Here is a 22,970-nt window from a genome sequence, read left to right on the forward strand (position 1 = left end):
ACCATCTAAGGAAGATATATTTACACTCCTGTCAAAATTATCAGAAATGCCAGGTGACCCTGCTGGAATACTATTAGTTACAGAAAGCTCTAGCAATTACATACCTCCTGCGTTGAAGATCACGTTGTCAAAACCTCTTGGAGTTTTGTTCAAAATGGATAACATTGGCAAATCACTCCCTGAGCTGAGAGATAGAAGTCTTGAACTCTACAACAAAATTTCAGTTACTATTCAGCAACGGGAAGCGATTTGTTCATTGACGGCTAATCAAAGGGATAGCAAATACTGATTTAAATATCGTGCATACCGCATTACAGCATCGAAATTTCACTCTGTATTGAAAACTAATCCCAGTAAACCATCCGTGTCTACAATAAAGGATATTTGCTACCCAGAAGCTTTCAAATTCAGTACTGAAGCAACAAGGTATGTAGGCCTAATGTTTTACAAATAAACTATAAATTTTTTTTGAAAATGGTAACATTTTGTCAGACTTTGTTGGGAAATAATGTAAGGGCAATCAACATTTACAAGTTTGAATTTTTCTAAGTATCGCTGTTTTGCATCCGGTTCAAGATCATTTGCATAACACGACACTGACATTCTTTAAATGAAATAACAAATAAATAATTAACATTTCAAATAAATTAAAAAACAAATAGAGACAAAATCACCTATTTAAAATTGTAATTCCCACATAAACATGGCACTTCCATAGCAAACAAAGCGTACCATCGATTGCTGCGTTGCACGATCTGAAAAGGGTAACAAAAAGATGTCGAAAAGCTCTATTGTGGAAAAAATGCATTGCAATAATGGTAAATAAAATTATTATGCTTAAAAATACTTACCTAAAAACAGTAATTTGACAAAATGTCTAATTGTTGCTGCTCCTTATTCTTTTTTCCATTCCATATAACTTTAATATGATTCGAGACTTCACTTGAAGTTGAAAAAAAAAAGTTTTTTACTATAAATAACGAAATAAAAATCAATAGCTTCAATTATTTGTAAACGACAGACAGATTGATAATTTTTTTTATGGTTGCCTATTATAATTGGTCAGTTGGGCTATTCAGGTCACTTTTACTACTGTTTTCTAAATGAGAACTTGATTCAATAAAAATTTCGTAACAAAATTTTTCGGTGATGGGTTTCTCTGCCATTCAAATTCAAAATTAGAGAAATAATAATGAAAAACAAATCCCTCGTGTATATAACTTTCAGTTGTTGACAAAAAATTCATTTGTTTAATTCGTCTGCTTATTTTACAATTTTGCAACAAATGGAAGAGGAGGAGCCATAATCACAGGTGTATTGTGAATTGAGGAACTGAATGGAGGTCCAGACCTCCATTCAGCTGAATTTAAGAAAAACAGGTTGGAGAGATGAATTTGAAAATTCAGCTGAAGTGAATTTAAAATGGAAATTCATGCAAAAATGGACTTTTTTTCACGTTTAAATTCACTTCAGCTGAATTCTTATTCGAAGGTTTACTTTCCAATTACCCTAGGGACTAAAGCGCAAGTCAGATGGACAATCATTCTCAGGAGAATCCTTGCACCCCTACACACTCGTTCATCGATTAAGAACACGAGCTTTTCCCCTCATAAGCACTGTGTTAAAACCTCGTTATTTTACCAATGAAAATAAAATATTTCGAACTACGCAAAATTTTTTTTTGCACATAAAAATATGGCGTTTTTTATTTGGGATGAAGTGGAGCATGTGCTTCGTCTATCTCGACGATATGTTATTATTTAGAAAGACGTTTGAAGAACATTTAGCTCGCCTAGACATTGTTTTAAAAGCCGTAGAGCTCGCGAACCTTACTCTTAATGTCATTAAATGCATTTTTTGGCCTCGGTAATGTCTCATTTAGGTCACGTGATTAACGCGAAGGGCATCCATCTGGAGTCAGAAAAGATTTGAGCAATTACGGTGATGCCAGTAAAAAACCTTAAGTCTTTGCGAGCCTTCCTTGGCCTTGCGTCATTTTTTAGACGCTTTATTGTAAAACCCCTACTTACTTCATCTTTAAGTAAATAGCTTTTACTCGATTAAGGAAAGCTGCGGACTTCGTTCGATGGTATATTCCCGTAAAATGTTAACATGATTCAAACAAGTCGATGAATGTCTCAAACGATTGGAGGCATACATACAGGCCATAGCCGTATAGCCAGCGTCAAGCACAACAACGACACAAATAAGACAAGTTTAAACGGGGAACGAGCAAGCCAGTAGCAGGTCGAATAAACGACCTGACACTTGACTCGCGAAGGGGTGAATCAACACTAGACTGGGTAAACAGCCCAGCGTTGACTAACGAAGAATTACAATTGATGGGGTTTTATACGACAAACAAAGTCAACGCGATCACCAACGCAAGGTGAGCGTAATGAAAGGATGGAAAGGAAAATTACTTGTTTCCAGGAATGAGAGGGAGGATATTTTTCCAAGAAAGAGTGAGCTGATGCATTCCTTACATTATACTCGATTTCACAAAAATTGCACAACCCCTACACCCATTGTTAAAGAAGAATGTCGTTTGAAGATGGACGGACCAGGAGGAGGCGACAAATAAGGAAATCATTAGCCGAATGACGTCAGCACCAGTGCTGGCACACTTCGATGACGCGTTGAAAGTGACAGTATATACGGACGCAAGTCAGATTGGACTGGGTGCCGTTATTTCGAAGGATTCAGGCGATGGACAGCGGCCTGTCGCCTTTGTGAGTAGACAATTAACGAAAACTGAAACTAGGTATCACGTTAATGAACTGGAATGCCTTGCGGTAGTATGTGCGCTCAAGAAGTTAAGATCATATATCTACGGTAGACATTTTAACGTAAAAACGAACAGTTCTGCGGTAAAATGGCTGATGAATAAAAAAGTTTTAAAAGGTAAATTTTGAAGGTGGGTACAGGATTTGCAAGAGTTTACCTTTGACATTGAGCATGTCAAAGATGTAGAAAATCAAGTGTCAGACGCTTTGTCAAGGAATCTGGATGAATCCCGCTCAGGAACCAGGGATCCTGGGACAAAGGACGCACTTGTGCCGTAATGATACCTCAAAAGCCTTTTGCCCCGCATAAACTCGCCCTCTTGCAGCAGCAAGATGACAAATTTCGGCCAATTTTCACTCTCTTACAATTCGTAACGCCCAATAAGGTCTCTCAAGGGTTTGTCATCCGGGAAAAAATTCATTCCAAAGTTAGCTTAAGAAAGATGAGGAGTTATTCGTTCAACGGTATACAACACTGCTGCAAAACCCCGTTAAAGGAGTCGCCATCGGGTGAGCTCCTGGAGTTGGCTAAACTCCGTTAGAGGAGTTCCCTGGTTACCCTAGAGGTCTTCAGAGCTTTTCCGAGTTTGGTTAAAGTACAGAATTCGGATGGCAATATTACAGTGCATAGACCTTCAGCGAATGCTGAGTTGCACCATCTCGCAATTCAGCCCAATTCCATCTATGTTTTAGTCCCATAAGGCCATGTTGAGAAAAAGTTTTTTAAAGTCTTAGCATTATTATTAGTGCAAATTTTTTCTTGCGTGTAATTTTAATATGTAGTTCGAATTTATTACGATTTTACAAAAGAAACTTCCCTAGTAGTTATTTTGAGTCGAAAAATCGTCAGAAAAAAAAATGCATTCAAAAGGCATATTAAATGCATTGGTTTTTTATTGATAGTTTAAATGCTTATTTTAACGTTCAAATATGCATTTTCTTGACGCATTTGGAGCTAAATCTTCAAGGGGCGTTTTTCATCCTACAAGACGCGTTTTTTAACTTTAAAATTCGCATTTTCTTGACGCATTTTGAGCCAAGTCTTTGGGGGATGTTTTCCATCCTTCTGGACGCATTTTTTTACTTAAAATAATGAATTTAGATTATAATATATTAATTATAATTTATATTAGATTATGAAAAAATTATGCGTTTAGATATCGTATTATTTTGGATTTCTTTATTGGAAAAGAAACGATTTTGTGGACAATGTTTGGAAAATTGTCAAGTGTTTTTGGGGGTCAGTTTTCTAACTTTTTGAATGCATTTTTAAACGTTAAATAATGCATTTAAAAAGCGTAAAAATATGCATTTATTTGACGTATTTTTATGCATTTTTTATTTTAAAAAAAGTTTTTTTGGACGATGTTGCGACAATTTCAAAGTGTTTTCGGGGGCTGTTTTCTACATTTTCGAACGTATTTTTTTACTTTAAATAATTCATTTAAAAAGCATAAAAATATGCGTTTACATATCGTATTTTTAGGCATTTCTTTAAATAGAAAAAACGAATAATAAAAGATCAGACAAAAATTTTGCTACTCGTCCAAAGCAGTGTAATACTGTCTGTATTCGGTTGGAATGAAACGATCCCAACTGCTCACACTGAAATCTACTAATACATGTACTTGCATAACAGTAGGTTTCAAATCATATGGATAGTGCTGAAGCTTAAAAATATCTTGAAAATCAGCTTCCGTTGAAATTTCCTTAGATGCATGATATACGGTTGTCTTCAAATGTGTTGCTCTTCCTACCATGTAACGGCGTGTAATAGAAACTGCAAAGAAAGACAGAAATTGTTTGAAATGTTTTCAAAGTTAAACCGTTTAAAAGTTAGGAACTTACCAGAGTCAAGGAATGTCTCGAGACTAGTTGCTTCCTTGAGGGAAGTTTCCTTTTTGTAAAAATTACCAACGTCCATTACAAAAATTGAGATTTCAGTTTCAATTTTATGAATTTTTTTGCCATGATAGTAACGTGCCATGATAGTTTAACTAGAATCAATTCAAAGTTTTCTGGAGAAAAAGTAATCAGAATGTAAACGCAGTACGCAGCTTCACTAACGAACAGATCTGTCTGACTGTCTGTCTCGTGTCTGGTACAAACAATCGATACCACCCACGAGGTACTAGCTACTAGGTATCGTTAATTGATATCGATAGACTTTTTTTAATTAAAAAAATGCCCTTCAAAGACATCGATCAAAATGCGTATAGAAAATGCGTATTTGAAAGTTAAAATATAAGCATTTATACTATCACATTAAATGCATCGAATTTTCTTTTTAGAAGCATTTATTTAGGTGTTCTTAATCTTTAAAAATTGTGTGTTATTATTTGCTTGCCGTGACTTACATAAAAAATGAATTGTTTGAATCCTATTGTTTTTGTTATACTTTTATTCCTGGAAAGTATGGTGGATGGGAACAACAAACCCTTTTTGTTTAGATCTCGGTGAGTCAATTACAGGGAATTCAATATTCTTTGTTGCGACAAATTTATAAGGAATTGCCTCCATTTTCCCCTGTATGAACGTAAAATCCCACTCATCAATAGAACTAACATTAGAACCGAGATATGTTTTGAAATGAGACGAAACATATGGTTTGACCAAAGCATTTTCCAAAGAACGGAATTTCACATCAACTAGGGTATATGTACCACTGCCTGTCGGGAATTCGACAATATCTTTAACAATTATTATTGAACCATTGCGCAACATACATACGTTGTTTGGATACTCGTTGCCTAAAACAAAAGTAGAAAACACCAATTTTTTTTTGTGTTTTCCTTCGATTAACAATGAATTTAATGAACACATTTTTGCTACTTTTACCAGCTACGGATTTTGATGCTTCAATTTCAAATGATTCATCACTGTTCAAAATCAGTCCGTCCGCGGAGGTAGGTAACAAATACAAGCTTCTCTCAATAAGGCGATTACGTAACTGTTCTACGGGTAAGTTACCCGATGCTAGGAAATGACGGAAATAACCTTGAAAATTTTTATAAACGAAAGCACTCAGACATTCTACACCAACTTTATATTTTTCCACGTCGTCTGGAAGATGAATCATACAATGCGATAGATATCTTAGTGGGATTTCTTTGTCCATAACAATTTGAACGTAATCTTTAATAACAGTTCTTGCCTTTTCAATATTCTGTATGGAAACTGGATTAGGATTGAATGCACCCAGCAATAACATGAAATACGGAATCATCAAAATATGTTCTAGGTCGCCATCGACCATCAGGCCTTGAAAGACTTGAAATAGTAACACATAAGCAAACCTACGAAGTTCGTGGATCTTATAGCTGTTTCCACATTCGGATAAACTCCGCACTTGGCTTCCACCATACTCCCAAGGCGTGCATTTCCTAAACAGCATCAAACGTTTATCAACTAGCCCCAATGATTTTTTACTCAATCGTCCTTCACTTCTTTTAAACACGAACCCTTTAAGACGCCTTCCGAACCCACCCGCCCAAAAAGTATGCATGGGATCCAAAATGAAACCCGTCACCATAGGGAGATCGATTGGCTTAGTCATGAAGGGACTTAAATCGTCAACATTCAAAAGTTGATTGTCGTTACTTTTGTAACTCTTTGTGTAACTTAAAAAATTGCAATCTAAGCGTTTGGGCGCATTCAAATCTCTTAATTCAATAAAAGCCTTCTTACGACCCTTAAACCGCTTGGGAATTCCCATTTGAACACATCTTTCACACGCCCAATATCCATTACACGAAATAATACGTTTCAAATACGACCTCATAGGAGTGTCAGCGATGATGCAGCGTAATGAAACAGTAAACTGGAGTCCACTGGTCTCCGATGTATTACGATTTTTGAGATGCAGACGTTTCAGCTCTGATATCAACGCCCTCAAGAATTTCTTGATGTTTGGTTTGCTGGTTCCTTGGAAAAATGCAAGGATACATGGCTATGAGTTATCGATCCTTCTAGGGGGGGCAGCAGAATCATAACAGTGGCTAATGGAATGCACTCTCCCCAATATAGGTGTCAATGTCGGTTTCTCAGCATTTTTGAAGATTTGTACACCATCAATAAATATATCGTATTCAAAATGGGGTAACTTTTCAACAGTAGTAGGCATACTTTGCGCCCGCTCAAGATTGCCACATAGCAGCCCACGTTTGACATTTGACTTATGCAATCGGGAGTCGAGGGTTTCAACCTGAAATATTTAAGAATGTTGATTAATTAGAAAAATTTTGCAGTGGTGAAAATATGACATACCTTTGTACGAATACAAGTTGGGAGAAGTGTCGAATCTTCTTTGTAAATTGAAACATATTGCAACAGGTCGGAGTGCTTAAAAAGTAATCCAGGAGAAGAACAAGATAACGCGTTTTCTAGACCAAGGTGCAAATATTTACCACCACTAATTTCCACAGTTTGTGGTATGTCACACTTTGATTGGTTTTGTCTTCCACTGGTTGTCGTACTTGCACTTAAACCATTAGATGAAGAACAAAACGATTTGTTGATTTCAAGGAGAGTTCGACCAGTACTCGGTAGGCTGTCGTAACAAGGATCCGGCTGATAATGTTTCAACAGTTTCAGCAAATAACTCATATGCTCCAACTTTTGCCTCGTGTGAACCGCAAAATGTTGAAGAAGTTTCAGAAATGATAAGGGATTCCCCATGTTTACAGAGCTACAAAAATCAAATGAAATGTCCTCAATGGAATCTGTAACCTCAGCATGAATGTCTATAAAGATAAAAAGTGTTTTTATTTCTAAACAATTATGACCATTCTCGATAACTAAACTCTTTCACCAATTTAGTACACCATACCTATTGGTACTGGTTGAAAATCTTGAGGTAAGCATTCTTCGACTTCAGTATGTGGAGCTGAGTTGGATGATAAACATTCTGCTGCAGACATTGAAATGCGAAAATACAAATTACCCACTGCATGTTAGAAAATTATGTTAAAGAAAAGTAAATACTTAAAAAGGGAGTACCATGGTTAACATGAAGTTCTGATGACTCTGTTTGTTGTTTGAGATTGTATTTTTCTATCAGGATTGCAGCATTTGATTGTTGGATATCATGAAATGTATTCCTGTTCAGGCCCTCTTTTATCCACTTACTAATGATTGCATTTGCTTTCTTCCTGTGGAAATTGGCACGTTCATGAGTTTGTAAATTTAAACACTTGATTCTTCTGCCGAACACTCCACCAAGCAGCAAAATATCCGGTATAAATTGGTCATCCACACTAACTTCCATCTTGAATCTGCTGCTCTTAGGTGAACTACTCATTCTGGCTGTCATTCTCAGTTTCGTCTGCTATTCTAGCGTGGTGTAAAAAAAGGTTGACACCTTTTTTAAAATACTAGGTGCAGGACCAATCTTCATCTGCAGGTGCAGTGCAACAGAGTCCAACAACATCAGACCAATCTTCATCTTCAGGGCTAGTGCTAAATAATCCAACAACATCAGAACAGTCTACATCTGCATTTACAGTGCAGAATAATCCAGCAATATTACATCAGTTCATGTATCCAGCTTTTCCGCAGCCTGATCATCCAACTGTTGATTTGGTGACAGATAATGCCATTATGTCACAAGGAATGCGGAATGAGATATCACAGTTGATACGATCTGAGCTACAAAATTTGTTGCATCCTATTTTCAATTAAATGAACACGAAGCTGGAACATATTTCTCAACAGTATTGTGCTAGTGTTGTAGGGGAAATTTCTGAAAGCCTACCAGCAACCACACCAGCAGCATTGGCTGCCTTTGATAAGGCAATAGAAAATAACATTCATGTCCAAGTGTGCTTGGTGAAATTCTTTGCCAACAGTCACTGCTTGGAAACTGACAAAACTATGAACAAGGCCATGTCCTTGATTTTTGGATTTGTAGTTGCAGACTCAGCCGCAAATAAGTTGCAGTGGAAGGGAAGCTGTAGGGGCAAAGATAAACGCCCTGGTCTATCACCATTACTCACCGTAAATTCTATCCTAGGAGGTAAGATCTCTCCCTCGTATCTTCAAATTGTCTCCGAAAGTTTTTAAGAATTGTTTTGTTGCTTTATTTTTAGTCACCTTAACAACGTGCTGGGCAAAAAGAAGCGAAATGGAAGCAAAATCAATAACTGTACCGCAGATCGTCAGCTTGATAAAAAAGGCGAGGACGGCTGCAGGCGTCCGCCATCGTGCCGATTCGTGTGAGGCAGCTGATTCTGGCAATTCTTCGGATGAGGCGGAGGGGAGAGGATCAAATACTCCAAGTCAATCACATATCGCATTAAGTGCCAGAATAAAATTGATCATGGAAGCAGTAAGACATTTAAAAAAAAAACTAGTTAAGTCAGGAAAACTTTGAAATGTAGTTTTTTATGTGAGTTGAATAAAAGTTCCTTACAGCAATGTTTGTTTGAATGCCTTTGTTTTTTGCTTGAAAAGGATAATTTTATGGCGAAAAATATGCATCTAAATATCCTCCAAATAACGGTTTTAAAATGATATAAATATGCGTTTTTTACTGTTAAAAAAGCCATATTTTTTGGTTTCATAAATGGATCTAAATGTCGAAAAAATAAAGAATTTAAAATGTTATAAATATGCGTTTTTTACTGTTTAAAAAACCTTATTTTTTGGTGTCAAAAATGGATCTAAATATCGAAAAAACAAAGATTTTAAAATTATATAGATATGCATATTTTTACTGTTTAAAAAGCCATATTTTTTGGTTAAAAAATGGATCTAATTATCGAAAAAATAACGATTTTAAAATTATATAAATATGCATATTTTTACGCTAAAAAAGTAAGTTATTCGACGCAACGAAGCCCTCTAGAGATCCATTTTTAAAATGCATTTTTTAGCAAAATGCGTCTGAAATATGCGTTTTTTTTGCATATGTCGACGCAAAATAACTACTAGGGTTAAACAACCAGGGTCACACTTTTCCACTCAGCAGATGTGTCATTTTTAAAAACCTTACTAACATTACAGAAATATTAACAACTTAATAAACATAAAAGCTAAATACTTCCAGGACAATGCACGTATTCCGTAGCTACGTAACTATTGAAGGAAAAGAATAACACTGGGCTTCATTATCAGGCAATCAACAAAGAACGGGTACAAAAATCCGAAATATAATGAATTTTTTCGCTGCAGTAGCTGAGACACCTCAGTCCCAGTACCCTCATCCTTCTTGACTCTTGACCTGAGAAACCCGGAAAAACACACATTCCACCCATGCGCACCATTCCACCTGAATCGGGAGGTTAGAGACTGGCTGGTTTTGATAAACGTCACTACTGATGACGCCACAGACCAAGGAATCAAACCACTCGTGGTAAAAAGCGGTCCCACAGCAAAAAAAGTGGTCGTAGCCCAGGATCTCTAAACCAGCATCTTCTCACACACTCTTCACGACGTATGGGTGTCCCAGATGGCGAATACCAACAAACAACTGATAACAACCCAAAACGTTATTAAGAAATCAATCCCTAGCGGATTTCATAGCATAGTCTCAATGATAACAAACAAAATCCAGCATGAATTCCTTTACCAAAAACATCCGATCTTACTAGAGAAACAACAGGCGTGATGACGACTATGACCAGCCACCCTACCGCTGCTTCAAGAAACACGATTGTAACGAGTATAACGGCAGGCCAACTGAGCAAACCAGCGTACCAGCCCAGGGTACAGCTAACCTTAACTTGACCCTAAACCCCGGCCCTTCAACCAACAATTAGCCGCACCACAGGCCTACTGGAACCCAGCCATGCGCAACCAAGTGCACCAGCCAGAGGAAATGCTTATATGCCCCGGCACCCCAGGACTTGCAAAACCAGACGTAATACGGTAATAACTAACCACATGCCGTAACACAACTATTTTGAAATACAAATAGAAAACCCTAACGTATTATTTTTCATAAGGTAAAGAAATACCCTACCCCAACTGCATTACAAGGGTAAGCTCTGACTGCAAACCTCACAAATTCCCTAATACAGGGCCCTGAATAAGATCCTCCGAAATAAGGTACTGATCAACCAATCCCAGTAAAACCTAGCCGTCGTCGAAATAGAGGCGTTCTGCCTAGGCCTCAGCTCCATTACGTCCAATACAGGGGAAAACAAGGGATTTTAACAGGAGAGAACCAACTTACGCAGCGGACTCGAGCAGTTAACATAAGTTTTCACTTTGGCAACCAACCAAAGACTACAAATAAAAAAAGCTTAACAACCAAAAGCTGTACACTTGTGTGATGAATTGGGTCTTCCTTACGCAAGAGAGGGGGAGGGACAAGAAATGAGGATAGTCGTTTCCCGGTTTCCTCTGCTACCTTGGTAGCTGTGGAGGACAACGCCTCTATTTTAGTGGAATCTTCGAGTCTTACCCTCTTGGCCATTGAACCATTTCCTGCTGATTTTAGGATGCCGGCCCATCAGTCACCGTTCCCGCTCCTGTTCTGGAAGAGACCACTCCACTACCTGTTAAAACTAGTGGTAGAAAAAGAATTTTATCCCCCCATCTCGACGATTGTGTCGTAAAATTGCCTAAACGTTTATAGCTCTTTGTTGTTTAATTTTGATTGGAATTTTAAATCCCATATTTTAATTATAAAAAATTTTTTATTGATTTTCGCTCTCAATGAAAGTGACTGGCTATATCGAAATGTGTATTTTACCATGTGTACCAATGTGTACATTTACCTCCAAACGTTAATCAGAGGTTTTAATCCTTGGACTCTTCTTCATCCAAAGAGTTGAGAGAGTAGAAATCAAACTAATTTTATATTTTTTTGCCATTCAATGTCCCTCCTTTACCCCTCTACTTTCGTCTACCACTCCACTCCCATAGTTCTTACATTTCACCCAGCTCCCGTAACCATCATCATTATTACTTACGGACTGCCTCCATGATGAAAATTCCGAACAAAAATTTTAATTTAAAAGCCATCTATTGGCTAGGTAACGGGTCTTATGAATATTTGTCATGCATTGAAGAGGTAGAGTAGACAGGGATATGAACCATAACAGGCAGGGTTAGGTAAGTCTAGACACCCTGTTTTTTATATGTCCTACGGGATTACAACTAAAAAATTAGGAATAGTAGTATATTACCGATTTTCATGTGTAATTGTTATTACATGAACTACTATAGTAACGTTAAGCCTATCAAGCCGGGAAATACGTGGTGCTAACATATTTTACCCTTCGAATCACTTGTTAGAATTGTCTAAAATTCTGTTGTAGATCTTGGTGTAGATTACTTTTAATATTTCGTTCAACTCTAAAAGTCTAATCTTTCCTCAAAAAATGTTAAATTTCCCTTTAATTTTTCCACTTAATTAACAAATTTTTAAAGAGGATGAATAGGGTAACGTGAGCAATGTAAATTCATATGAAATGTTTTGGAGCTAACGAAAATTAAATTCATTAAAAGAATTTCCAAAGTAACTAATTACGCGTGAAAAGATCAGTGTGTGAAGCGTTGGGTCAGTTTGAAAAATGAAAAAAGAAGCCTTAAATGTTTTTAAAGCGTACGACGCGACTTCACCGGCAAGACTGAGCTTGTCCAACGAACGAAACATAGGGAAACCGTCTATTCTCTACTCTATAAAGCAACAACGAAAGAAGGAGGAGCCTAATGTCTGTGCTTTTGCTGTGGGGCTGGTGGGGTCGGCTTCCGTGAATCGGTGGGATGGCCTTTGGAAGACTAAAACGTGGAAATTAGAAATTTTTCAGTCGGCGGGCGTTGCTTATAATGGGGGCATGTGAGCCGACGGGCAGATAATGTGATAGACGGGCAACTACATTTTGACTGTGAGGAAAAGGACGGGCAAGGGCAATGATAAGGTAGATGAGCAACTACAATAGACAAATTGGCGAGCCGGGGGTGGATCGACGGGCAACTTTAGTGGGCAATTTGGCGGGCCATGAGTTGGTCGATGGAAAGAAACTGTGAAGGGGTAGACGGGCAAAAGCAAAAAATTAGTTGACGGGCAACTACAGTGGGTGTTTTGGCCGACAGAGACTTATGAACTGTGGACTGTGGAAGGTTGATTGTCTTTAGGCAAATTGTTTAAAATTGTTTTTTAGGCAAACTAAAAAATGAGTATGGGTTGGATTTACTGGTTACATGAGGGCACCCACGACAACAGCAGTGCATCATTTTTGTACACTCCACTTAAAAACGAGGTATGTCAAGTGATTTTAAATTTATGTCCTAGTTCGTACTGAATACAGACATGGAACTTCCCATGGAGTAGTGTGCAATAACAAACAAATCCGTAAACGTGCTTTGCGGGGGCTGCACTAATTAAAAAAAATAGAAGTGCATCTTGTGGTTAAATTTCATTTATTATTTAAAAATAGTTAGAAATGAAGGACAGAGCCGCAAAAGATAACAAAAAATGCACCGTTTCCTGAACTTTAACATGTTTTTCCCCCAGACTGTTAAGTTAACCAGTTTTTGCTAAAATAACTGAAAACTCGGGTTCTTCCATAAGGGTCCACGTTAAAGTCGTCATTTCGTTTGAAGCTCCACCACAGACTACGAAGTAAAGACTGATATCATCGCCATAAGGCTGAGAGAAATCCAGTAGGTAAGGCTCGGTCTTAACCGCTAGGGGCATGGCGTACGTATTGGACAAATTATTCAGCTTTTTCACATTTTAGTACTGAATACGTGCTTCACACACACGTATTGGCGGGAATTGTAGTTAACTTTAGTTCATCAATTGTACACCTTAATTTTCTAGATCCCCTTCCGATATCCCGTGAATTATTTCAGAATTTAATTCTGATTTTCGGGTGCGTTTCTTAAAATTCTTATTTACCCCATCTTTTTCACCATCTCTCGGTAGTTTACAGCTCATCATGAAACGCTGCATTTCAGACAGCATTTTTTATTGCTCTGAAATGAGCGCGAAGTTCTGTTGTTACCGTTGCTACTCTGTTATCTTTATGTTGACATTTATCAAGATCAAATTCTTATTAAGTCAATAGTGTTTGAATTTGATGTATTTTTGGGACTTGAACTTTGAAAATAATTTTTTTTGTATTATTATTCTTAGAAATATTTAGCTCACAGCTTACTTTTTAACTATTATCCTCTGTCCTTGAATCTTATTTTACTACTGTGTAATTTGTCATTGGATACCGTATAACTTTAAATGACTGCTACTTGATAATGATTTCTTCCAAATGTTATTCAATGTATTTTTCTGACTTGCCAATGAAGCGAATACTACTTAATGTCTAACAAAGATTGTACAATACCTTTTTCTTTGTGCAGATGGTCCCAAAACTACATTAAATTCAAACACTATTGATTTTATAAGAATTTTTGGGACTTGAACTATCAAAATATTTTCTTATTACTATTCTTAGAAAAATTTAGCTCACAGCTTACTTTTTGACTATTATTCTTGGTCCTTGAATCTTATTTTACTACTGTGTAATTTGTCATTGGATACTTTATAACAACGTACAACGTATAACTTTATTGATTGCTACTTGATAACGATTCCTTCCAAATACTATTCAATATATTTTTCTGACTTGCCAATGAAGCGAATACTACTTAATGTCTAACACAACTTGATCTCGGTCGCCGGGGCGAACCCTACCGTCTTTCATGGGTACACAGAAAGGTGGTAGGGTTTGCTCCGACGACACTAGGGGGAATTATTTACATCGTGAAGCTGAGCATCTTCCCTCTTCCACACAAAACTCCCGAGCCGTTATTTTTTTGTTTTGGTATTTGTTATTATTTATGTTAATTGTTAATTTTTATTTATGTTTCCTTCACGAAATACAATGACTTTTAACTTTATAATTTTGTTTTCATTTATTAGAATATTACTTAATTAAGCAACGGTATAATTTCATAAAAATTACTGTTATAATTGTGAATTTCCACTCATGGGCATTAGGGTAGTGGAACCGGTTTCCAAACCCAATATCATTACTATGTACCCTATTTGACTATTGTGCAATACATTATAGTTTTATTTATTTTCCTTCACTTACTCACCCTTTTTTGAGTAAAGGCTGAGCCATATCTTTTTTTAAGTGGGTATTTTGAACGAAAGAAAGCCGCTTGAAAAGCACCTACCCGAGTAATGACCGATCAGCTATTTTTCAGGTAGGTAGGTCGGTGCGGTTTAACGTGTCTCGGGTAATCCCTCTATCCCAGTACACAAAATTAAAATAGTTTCATAGGTAAAAATATTGGGTCTAAAACTCTAAATAAACAAATTTTGCAGAAATTACATTCATACAGAAAAAATTCAAACACCTTAATGTAGCAGTTTAAAAGGGGTATTTCCATAAGAGCCTACGTTTAAGTAGGCCCTGTAGTTACACACCCGGTCAGAGTTGACGATAGTTGACGATTCCAATTTTCTTCCCATTTTCGCAGTCGACGGCTCTGGGAAGTAGGGCTCAGCCCCGCGTTGATCGAGGCGACTTTTTGGTGATCGGGGTGGGTTTACTCTTTTTATTTCTCGGGGGGGCAAGCAATTCACGCCCCGATCATGATCGGGTGTTTCGGGCTGCCCGGCGGGTTCGTCCCACGCTCTGACCTGGGTTCGCCCCGCGGGTTTACCAAGGGTTTAACACGTCATTTACTACAAACTATGATTTGTTCTACGAGAGAAGTGGTTTTACTAAAGCTTTTTTCAACCTACAAACAACAAATTATACTGCATGTGAGCGTAAGTTAGTTCTTCATCATCAATGTCACCAACACTCACATTCTCGATTTCACGAAAATATGCATCGATATTCACATCTTCTAGCAATCCTGCTCTGTACCATGAGCGCAGACATAATAAGGCTTCTACGGTTTCAGGACTGAGACTCATTCTTGTTATACCGAAAACATCTTTCCCGACGCTGAACGCCCTTTCGCTTTATGCGCTTGTGGCGGGAATGGTCAAGATGTCCCTCGCCATGCACGATAAACGCGGCCATTTGCGTGACCTCTGTGCCCAATACAGTAGAATGCCATCAGAGTTGCCGCGAGCGATTGATTGATCGAGAGCGATTGAGCGATCGCTCGTTTTTTTGCGAGCGAGATCGAGCGATTGATCGCACCAATTTATCGAGAGCGAGATCAAGAGCGAATGGTGTTGAGTGATATCGATCGTAACTTCAGCGCCATCTAGCGGTCGCAATTAAAAGATCTGTAAAAACGTTGAACGGTTGCCTTTTTCCGTTTCCGTTGTAACATGTAAGAAGTGGTCTGCCATTGAAGACGCCACTTTAATTGACAGTTTTTCTAGCAAACGAACAATTATGAGATGGATCCCACGCCTTCCACATCAAAAAATGACCCTGTTATTGATTTGTAAGTTATTTTATTGCCATATCTATGATACCAAGTTTCACTTTCGTTTCTTTTTTGAATTATCTCCATTACTAATTTACTAGAACTGAAACTGAAAGTCAAGATAAAAACTCAAACTCTTCAGGGAAGTCAGGAACGAAAATTTGTAATTGTTTTGATGGACAGTGGAGTCATTCCAGAAATACAATGTTTTGGTGAGCGATTTGAGCAATATCGACCAGCGATTGATCACTTCATAAACGATCGAGCGATTGGAGCGAATTGACCATAAATTTCAAGTGATCAAGAGCGAGAGCGTTGATCACCAAATGGTGAGCGAACGGCAACTCTGAATGCCATCATGATCACAGTTGCTTGGTTCAAGCTCTTCCGCCTCATATTCCCTCAATTCATTTTTGTATGGGCGACGCTGTTTGAAGAACCAGAGAGTATATCAGCAATGAAACTTTGGTCAAACAGCGATGGTTTCGTTTTGTCAGTCCGGTTACTCTCGTTAAGGTTAATAGTTAGTGGATTATCCATTTGGGAGATTTCAGATGACAACGGCATTGACGAGTAGCTGCTCCATACATCTGCAATAAAAAAAAAAAGAGAATATTGTGAAATAAAAACTTAAATGACCCACTGAGATTAGACATAACTTACGCTGGTTTCACTCTTGCTGAAATGAGGTCTTCATCAAGAGATGATTATGAATTTGTTAGCTCTGCGCCAACATTCCAGTCGTTGACCAAAAAATAGTTCATTCTGCAACGTGCATCCATAAATGTCGCTGTCTTTACCAAAGGAGAGGATTTCTCGTAATACGACGACAATTTCTTCAATCCAGCTTGTGCCCCTTCTTGGATCAATGAAATGTTTTCTTCGGTCCGTTGACACTTTTTCGAGGAGATCCAGAAGCTTTTGTACATATGAACCACCAGGAAAAGCGTTGGGTACTTGGTTGCCTCGATGTAAGTCGTGATGATGGCGAAACTTTTAAAAAACTCGAAGATTTCTTTCACTATCTCCCATTCTCCCGGTTGCAATTCATTCTTCCTAAGATCCCAATCTTTTGCGATTTCATTTATTGCATTTTTCAGCCGTAATGAGCGCTTAAGAAAGTAATAAGTTGAACTCCAACGAGTCTGATCATCCAATATGGGCAAGAGATCTCCCGTAATCACTACTCCATTCAGCGTGGACAACAATACTTCTTCCTCTTCGTATTGCAACTTAGAATTATTCAAATTAAGGTCCATCAGAATTTTGTTTTATTTGTGAATTCTTTTTGGGGAAGCCCTGATTGATGTTACTAGATTGCGAAAGTGTAAAGAAATTACATCAGTAAACTCATTCAAAACTTTATTGTAATTTCATTATTACCTTGTCAATAAGCTCAGCCATGCACTCCAGTGCACATTTTACACAGAGATCCAATACGTGTGCAAAACAACGTATCCACTTGTCCTTATTGAATGGGTTTGCATTTTTTTCTGTAAGCTTGACAATTTGATCGATAAATGTTCCATTTGAACTCGCATTGTCAGTGGTGATGGCTAACAAAAAAAAAACAAAAAAAAAACATAAGTATTGATTGACCACATTACATTAACGATATGTAAGGAAATTGCCTTTTCCTGAAGATTATATACGACTGAATGGTTTCGTAAAAACTGTTTGCCAGATTTACACCAGAATGCTCCCCTGGCCCATGCTGGAATCCAATAATAATATCGGATGGATTGAACTTTTCATCTAGGAACGTTGCCGTTATGCCTATGAAAGCAAGATTATTTGGAGATGTCCACATGTCGGTCGTTAAGGCAACTTTGTAGTGATTAAGCTTCTGGACAACAAGATGCCTCATCGTGACATGGGTTTGATGACCCTGTTTTTAACACTGGTACCTCCCAAAGTCTTGAAGAGTGGTTGCAGTTTGTTTATAAATCTCTGAAATGCAGCTTCTTCGACGATGGTGAACGCATGATTATTTGTAATGACGAACTCAATAAAGGCCCAATGGGCTTCTTCAGCATCACACTGTTGATACAAATAAACAAATTACGTGGAAAGAAATTAAAAGGAACCACAAAGAGAAAATTCAGTGTTACCTTATATGGTTTTACTACCTCCCAATTAAAATCTAAAGTACTTTGCGAGGGTTTTGGGATCTTAGTAGGATGCTTTGAATGCATATGTCTGGACATGGTTCTAGTCCCACTCCAAACATGAATAACTTGACAGTAATTACACTTGCACTTGTCCTCACTTATTTTAGTGAAGTGATCCCAAACCCAGGAGGCAGGGCTTCCACTCAGAAAATTGTCTTGTAGCCTCCAACGATGCCAGATATAGCCTGTCATAGCCAAACCTGCTATTCCAAAAAGCCAAGAAAATAGCCAGAACGATAGCCAAGAAAATACACGAAAAACATTGACTGATCACAGATTTTTTATTTTAATCAACTTGTTTGGCTTTCTTTGTTTCTTTGTTTCAAACGAATTATAACAAACATATTAAACATATCACATTATCACTCAATCCGATTGTGAATCTTGGATTCCTGCATTGGTTTTAACCTTTTTGGCTAAATTTATTAGATTATCCGGTATTTCCACTTTCTCAGCAGTTGTTCCTTCATTTTTCAAACAATTATTAGCCTTCAACAACGCACTTATAGATTTGTCATGTAAGGCGTTGCGTACGGAAGTTTTTGTGAGTTTCATGGAACTAAAAAATCTCTCCGCAGAGGCATTGCTAAACGGCAAAGAAAGTAGGAGAGAAATACAGACTTTTAAGCTGGGGAATTGTGGCTCCCCACTGGAAAGTTTGGCAGCCTATACACGATTCCAATAAAATTCGACATCCATGTTGTAAAATTCAAAAGTAGATTGACTAGAATCAATTTCAAAGTAATCAATGGGCATATTGACATGAGATCTCCATTCTTTTTCTGCCTCAACAACATTGGAGTGGTCACTAAACAAAGGAAAACGTTTGAATAGTGAAGACAAGGATGCAGGACAAAGATTAGGGAGTGTGACATCAGCACCCTCCGACACTAGCTACCCTTTTTTTACGACACTAGCTACCCATGACACTGGCTATCCATGTTTCCCGACATTAGCTACACAAAAACTTTATTTTCTTTAGTGGTTTTGAAATAAACGCTTGTATGTTATAACAGTTATGTATTTCATGAATCAGTAAAAAATTCTTGGTGATAAATACGCAATATATATAGTCAAGTCAAATACAAACAATAAATTCAATTGGCAAGTTACTGGTAAATTTTGACTGTGAAAAGGACTTCGTCGGCGCAATCTGGACAGCATCTGTTGTCTTCTTGAATGATGGTCGCACATCCATCGCAGAGTTGGTAACCACAGCAGATAAAGCGGACATCCTTGTTGTTGGTTATGCAAAGGCGGCATTTGGAAGGCCTTCCTCGTGCTCTGGCAGTAGGAGCCCTGGCTACTGCTGGTGCGCGAACTGATCCGGCTGATGTGGAAGCGACCGCTGTCTGTGTCCGACGAACTGATCCGGCTGATGTGGAAGCGACCGCTGTTGGTATACGGCAAACAGGTCTTGCGTCGACCACGTAATCTGATGAAAGTCGAATGGGCAGCTGGCGCAATCAAAAAGACCGTTCATGATTCGAGTCGTTCAGGTGAACGGTGGTTGCGGATACATCGGTGGTTTCGGATACATCAGCGTATTCTATAGGATCGACGTGTTCGGTCAGATAGGTTGCGTATTCCGTTGCGACAGCATCGTCTACATGCTCGGCAAGTGGAAGTGTAGCGTGCGGCTCTCTAGGTGGCCGGTTGAATCCTGCTGTGTAACGGACTCTTTCCTGAAGAAGGGGTTCGGCAGTCAGAGCCATGGCTGTCTTAGACTTTAAAAAAAATAATTTAATAAAGAGCACAATCAGCAGATGGTGTTAGATTTTTACCTTCCAGCTGAGCTCAAGAAATTCTCGACGAGTGATGTCACCTTGGGTAAATACATTCGCATTCTTGGTTATTTCAGCATCTCGAAGCTCATGCTCAGGGGTTCGCCTTCTTCCAGTCTCACCACCATTAACAGCGCAGAAGTAGTCCCGACTCTTTTGGTTTTCGGCTTCTCTAAGAGAATCTAAGACACACATGTTGTATTAGTAACGTGCTAAACGAAGACTAGAAAGATTAAAAATTTACTCAAGAAGTCCCAGAAGTTAAGGTGAAGGCCACGGCAGAGAAAATTGAACCATTGAAGCCAACTTTTGATTTAGTTGTTGGTTCGGTCACTTAGATCGTAAACGGAGAACGTTCCAGCGCCAACTTCAACAATCCAGTAATCGTTGTAGTAACTAAATAGCTTCTTTACCGCTTTTTGAATCGGTTCTGATTCTCGGCGAAGAGCTGCTTTGTAAAAATCCTTGATGTTTTGGTAGTAAATAATACATATAATAATTAGATAGATATAAGTACGCTGAGTTTTAAAAACATACTTGATATCCAAGTATTATGTCATCAGCTGGAAGGAGAGACAGTTGTCGCAGCTCTTGGACAACCCGCTAAACTGTTTGGCCAGCCCCATTCAAGCCCAGTTTCTGTGCTCTACGTCTGATAGCCTATGCTAGACAACAGTTTGCATTTAGTTTAACATTTATGAAAAGAAAAAATGTATGTAAAAGACATTTCGTCGCAGTAGTGGAAAAAGCAGCCTACGCATTCACAGTCCAAGAATGCAGCATTCAAGGAACCTTGAAGATCGGCTTCGAAGTCGGTCATTGTTCGCTCAATGTTGAAGGTTAAATTAGGATAATCTTCTTTGATTACGTCAAGAACTTTCTGCATGACAAGATCATACAGCTCCCGGGTCTTCTTGTTCATCATTGCGAAAGCAAACGGATAACACTGTAAATACCACAACAAAGAGAAGGATTAATACTTGTGCAACTCTAAACAAGACTAATTGTCGTTACCTTGTTTTCAAAACTAAGCTGTATAGTTAGGAGCTGTTTAAACTTCTACGGCAGACTCCGAAAGGTTCCATCTGATTGAAGTTCAGTCACGTTCGTAAGTTCGGGAGTTAGGGAAGGGGAGAGAAACACAAGCGCTTCCCCTTCGCCGTTCACCTTTTCCACATGACCGCGATAGAAAGATTCCAAAGTCAAACTGAAACATACAAGTTGTGTTAGATTCGTCAATTAAGAAACTAGGCACCAATAGTCAAACATACCCAAGTTCAGGATTTGCCTTCAGAAGCTCGGCAGCCATAGAAACCGATTGTGGGATAGCAGGTAGCCGCTCTCGCTTCTTGCGCTGAATTCGACGTTGGACTGCTTCACTGAACCCAGTGTTCCCCGAATGACTGAATGGAAACAGGATTAAAATGAAGGTGAAATTAGAATAGAATGAACATGAAAGATTAGATAGTTCAATGATTACGCATCGTTTTGAGTGTACATACGTGGAGCGAACGCGATCAAAAATACACCTGGGGTTCTCCTTTGATCCTTCAGTAGCTTCTACAACAACATTGACAATGATGAGCTGCTGCTGCTTTTCTAGTTCTGGGAAATGATTATGAGAAGGCCTCCCGTCCTTTCGGAAAATGCCTGATGTTTCACACTGTCGGACCCTAGCGTTGCATCCACCATTCCTTGGTTTTTGATTGGTGGAAATGAAAACCTTATCCTTTTTCCTAAATGCACAATAAAATGAAGTAATGAGCAGTCGGTAAATCACATTTAAGAAAATATCATTCTTACGTTTCCTTGTGAAGGGTGTATATGAAGCTTTTTAACGAGTTGTGGCGCTTGCCATTTTTTTTGCATCCAACAACTTCTTGTAACTCTGGATGATCGTCTTCAGTTTTATTCAAAATGTCTTCGTCAGATTCCAGTTCACCGTTGCCAAGGTCATCTTCATCGTCACAACTAGAGGGTTTTCTTTCGAGAGCTTCACGATCGCTTTGACTCACACGAGAACACATGTTGCTGCTGAGCGAGTTTAAAATGAATTAAAAACGATACAGGCAATGCACTGAAAACTGAAAAATCAGATAAATTGAATTATTAATTAAACATCGCCACTTATTACAATGAGCTAACCTGGTTGTTCTCCACTTTCAATTGTATGCGCTGTATACTCCATCCAAACGTCATTTGGATAGTAATAACGACTGAAAGTTTTGTACGCCCAGTTATATGCCGTTAACCCAGCTACTACCATTTCAGGTGGAGGAAATAAAAAGTTTGTCGAAGCACAGTTAGTACCAGAGCTAAACCAGGACTGAGGAATGGCCGAATATAAGGTAGTGACAATGCCATCTTCGTCATCTTCTAGAGTTTTGACTACTTTAAACAGTATGACTTCTTTTTTTGATAGCTTGTACTGGGTGTTTTTTTTGGGTAGGTTCCAAGCCAATGGATCTGTACCCGACCAAGCTGCAATATACAATTACGATTTAGAATTAGACCTCAACATGCAAATATACAATATACATTAAGGACATACCTGGAAATTGTTTCTACCACTTGCATTTTTAGTTGAACTTTCCTCATTATCACTGTCTTCTGACGAACTGCTATGACTATAATTATCTCGGACAGACATAATATTTTTTCTGCATAACTCTGCTATTTTATATCAAACAATTTTTTTATATTTCATAAATTAACAGTGTAAATGAAACTTATAACTCACCAAAAAATTCTGAAAGCAACACTTTTTTTACACCACGCTAGAATAGCAGACGAAACTGAGAATGGCAGCCAGAATGAGCAGTGCACCTAGTATTTAAAAAAAGGTGTCAACCTTTTTTGACACCACGCTAGAATAGCAGACG

The 22,970-nt window shown here is 38.2% G+C and overlaps 3 protein-coding genes, 2 long non-coding RNA genes and 1 pseudogene across 5 annotated transcripts; 1 reads left to right on the forward strand and 5 right to left on the reverse strand.

Moving 5' to 3' along the window:
- Positions 1 to 4,324: 4,324 nt before the first annotated feature.
- LOC123472615 lies at positions 4,325 to 4,863 on the reverse strand. Its single transcript, XM_045174486.1, has 2 exons — positions 4,635 to 4,863; positions 4,325 to 4,566 (listed from the first exon to the last, which is right to left on the reverse strand). The coding sequence occupies exons 1-2, from the start codon at positions 4,771 to 4,773 to the stop codon at positions 4,325 to 4,327; spliced, it is 381 nt and encodes a 126-aa protein (XP_045030421.1). The 5' UTR covers positions 4,774 to 4,863.
- A 323-nt stretch (positions 4,864 to 5,186) lies between these two features.
- LOC123472616 lies at positions 5,187 to 7,463 on the reverse strand (annotated as a pseudogene).
- Positions 7,464 to 7,494: 31 nt separating this feature from the next.
- LOC123472617 lies at positions 7,495 to 8,097 on the reverse strand. Its single transcript, XM_045174487.1, has 2 exons — positions 7,785 to 8,097; positions 7,495 to 7,695 (listed from the first exon to the last, which is right to left on the reverse strand). Exons 1-2 carry the CDS (start codon positions 8,095 to 8,097, stop codon positions 7,601 to 7,603), a joined length of 408 nt encoding a protein of 135 aa, XP_045030422.1. The 3' UTR covers positions 7,495 to 7,600.
- Positions 8,098 to 15,822: 7,725 nt separating this feature from the next.
- LOC123472270 lies at positions 15,823 to 16,353 on the forward strand. The gene is made up of 2 exons (XR_006646625.1): positions 15,823 to 16,151; positions 16,235 to 16,353. It is a non-coding gene; the product is annotated as an uncharacterized LOC123472270 (long non-coding RNA).
- Positions 16,354 to 16,802: 449 nt separating this feature from the next.
- LOC123472419 lies at positions 16,803 to 17,440 on the reverse strand. Its single transcript, XM_045173888.1, has one exon. It carries the CDS (start codon positions 17,390 to 17,392, stop codon positions 16,841 to 16,843), a length of 552 nt encoding a protein of 183 aa, XP_045029823.1. The 5' UTR covers positions 17,393 to 17,440; the 3' UTR covers positions 16,803 to 16,840.
- Positions 17,441 to 19,372: 1,932 nt separating this feature from the next.
- On the reverse strand, positions 19,373 to 20,546 carry LOC123472259. Its single transcript, XR_006646611.1, has 3 exons — positions 20,333 to 20,546; positions 20,089 to 20,270; positions 19,373 to 20,031 (listed from the first exon to the last, which is right to left on the reverse strand). It is a non-coding gene; the product is annotated as an uncharacterized LOC123472259 (long non-coding RNA).
- Between the last annotated feature and the right edge of the window lie 2,424 nt (positions 20,547 to 22,970).

This window comes from Daphnia magna, linkage group LG5, assembly GCF_020631705.1.
Source record: "Daphnia magna isolate NIES linkage group LG5, ASM2063170v1.1, whole genome shotgun sequence".
Lineage (NCBI taxonomy): Eukaryota > Metazoa > Arthropoda > Branchiopoda > Diplostraca > Daphniidae > Daphnia > Daphnia magna.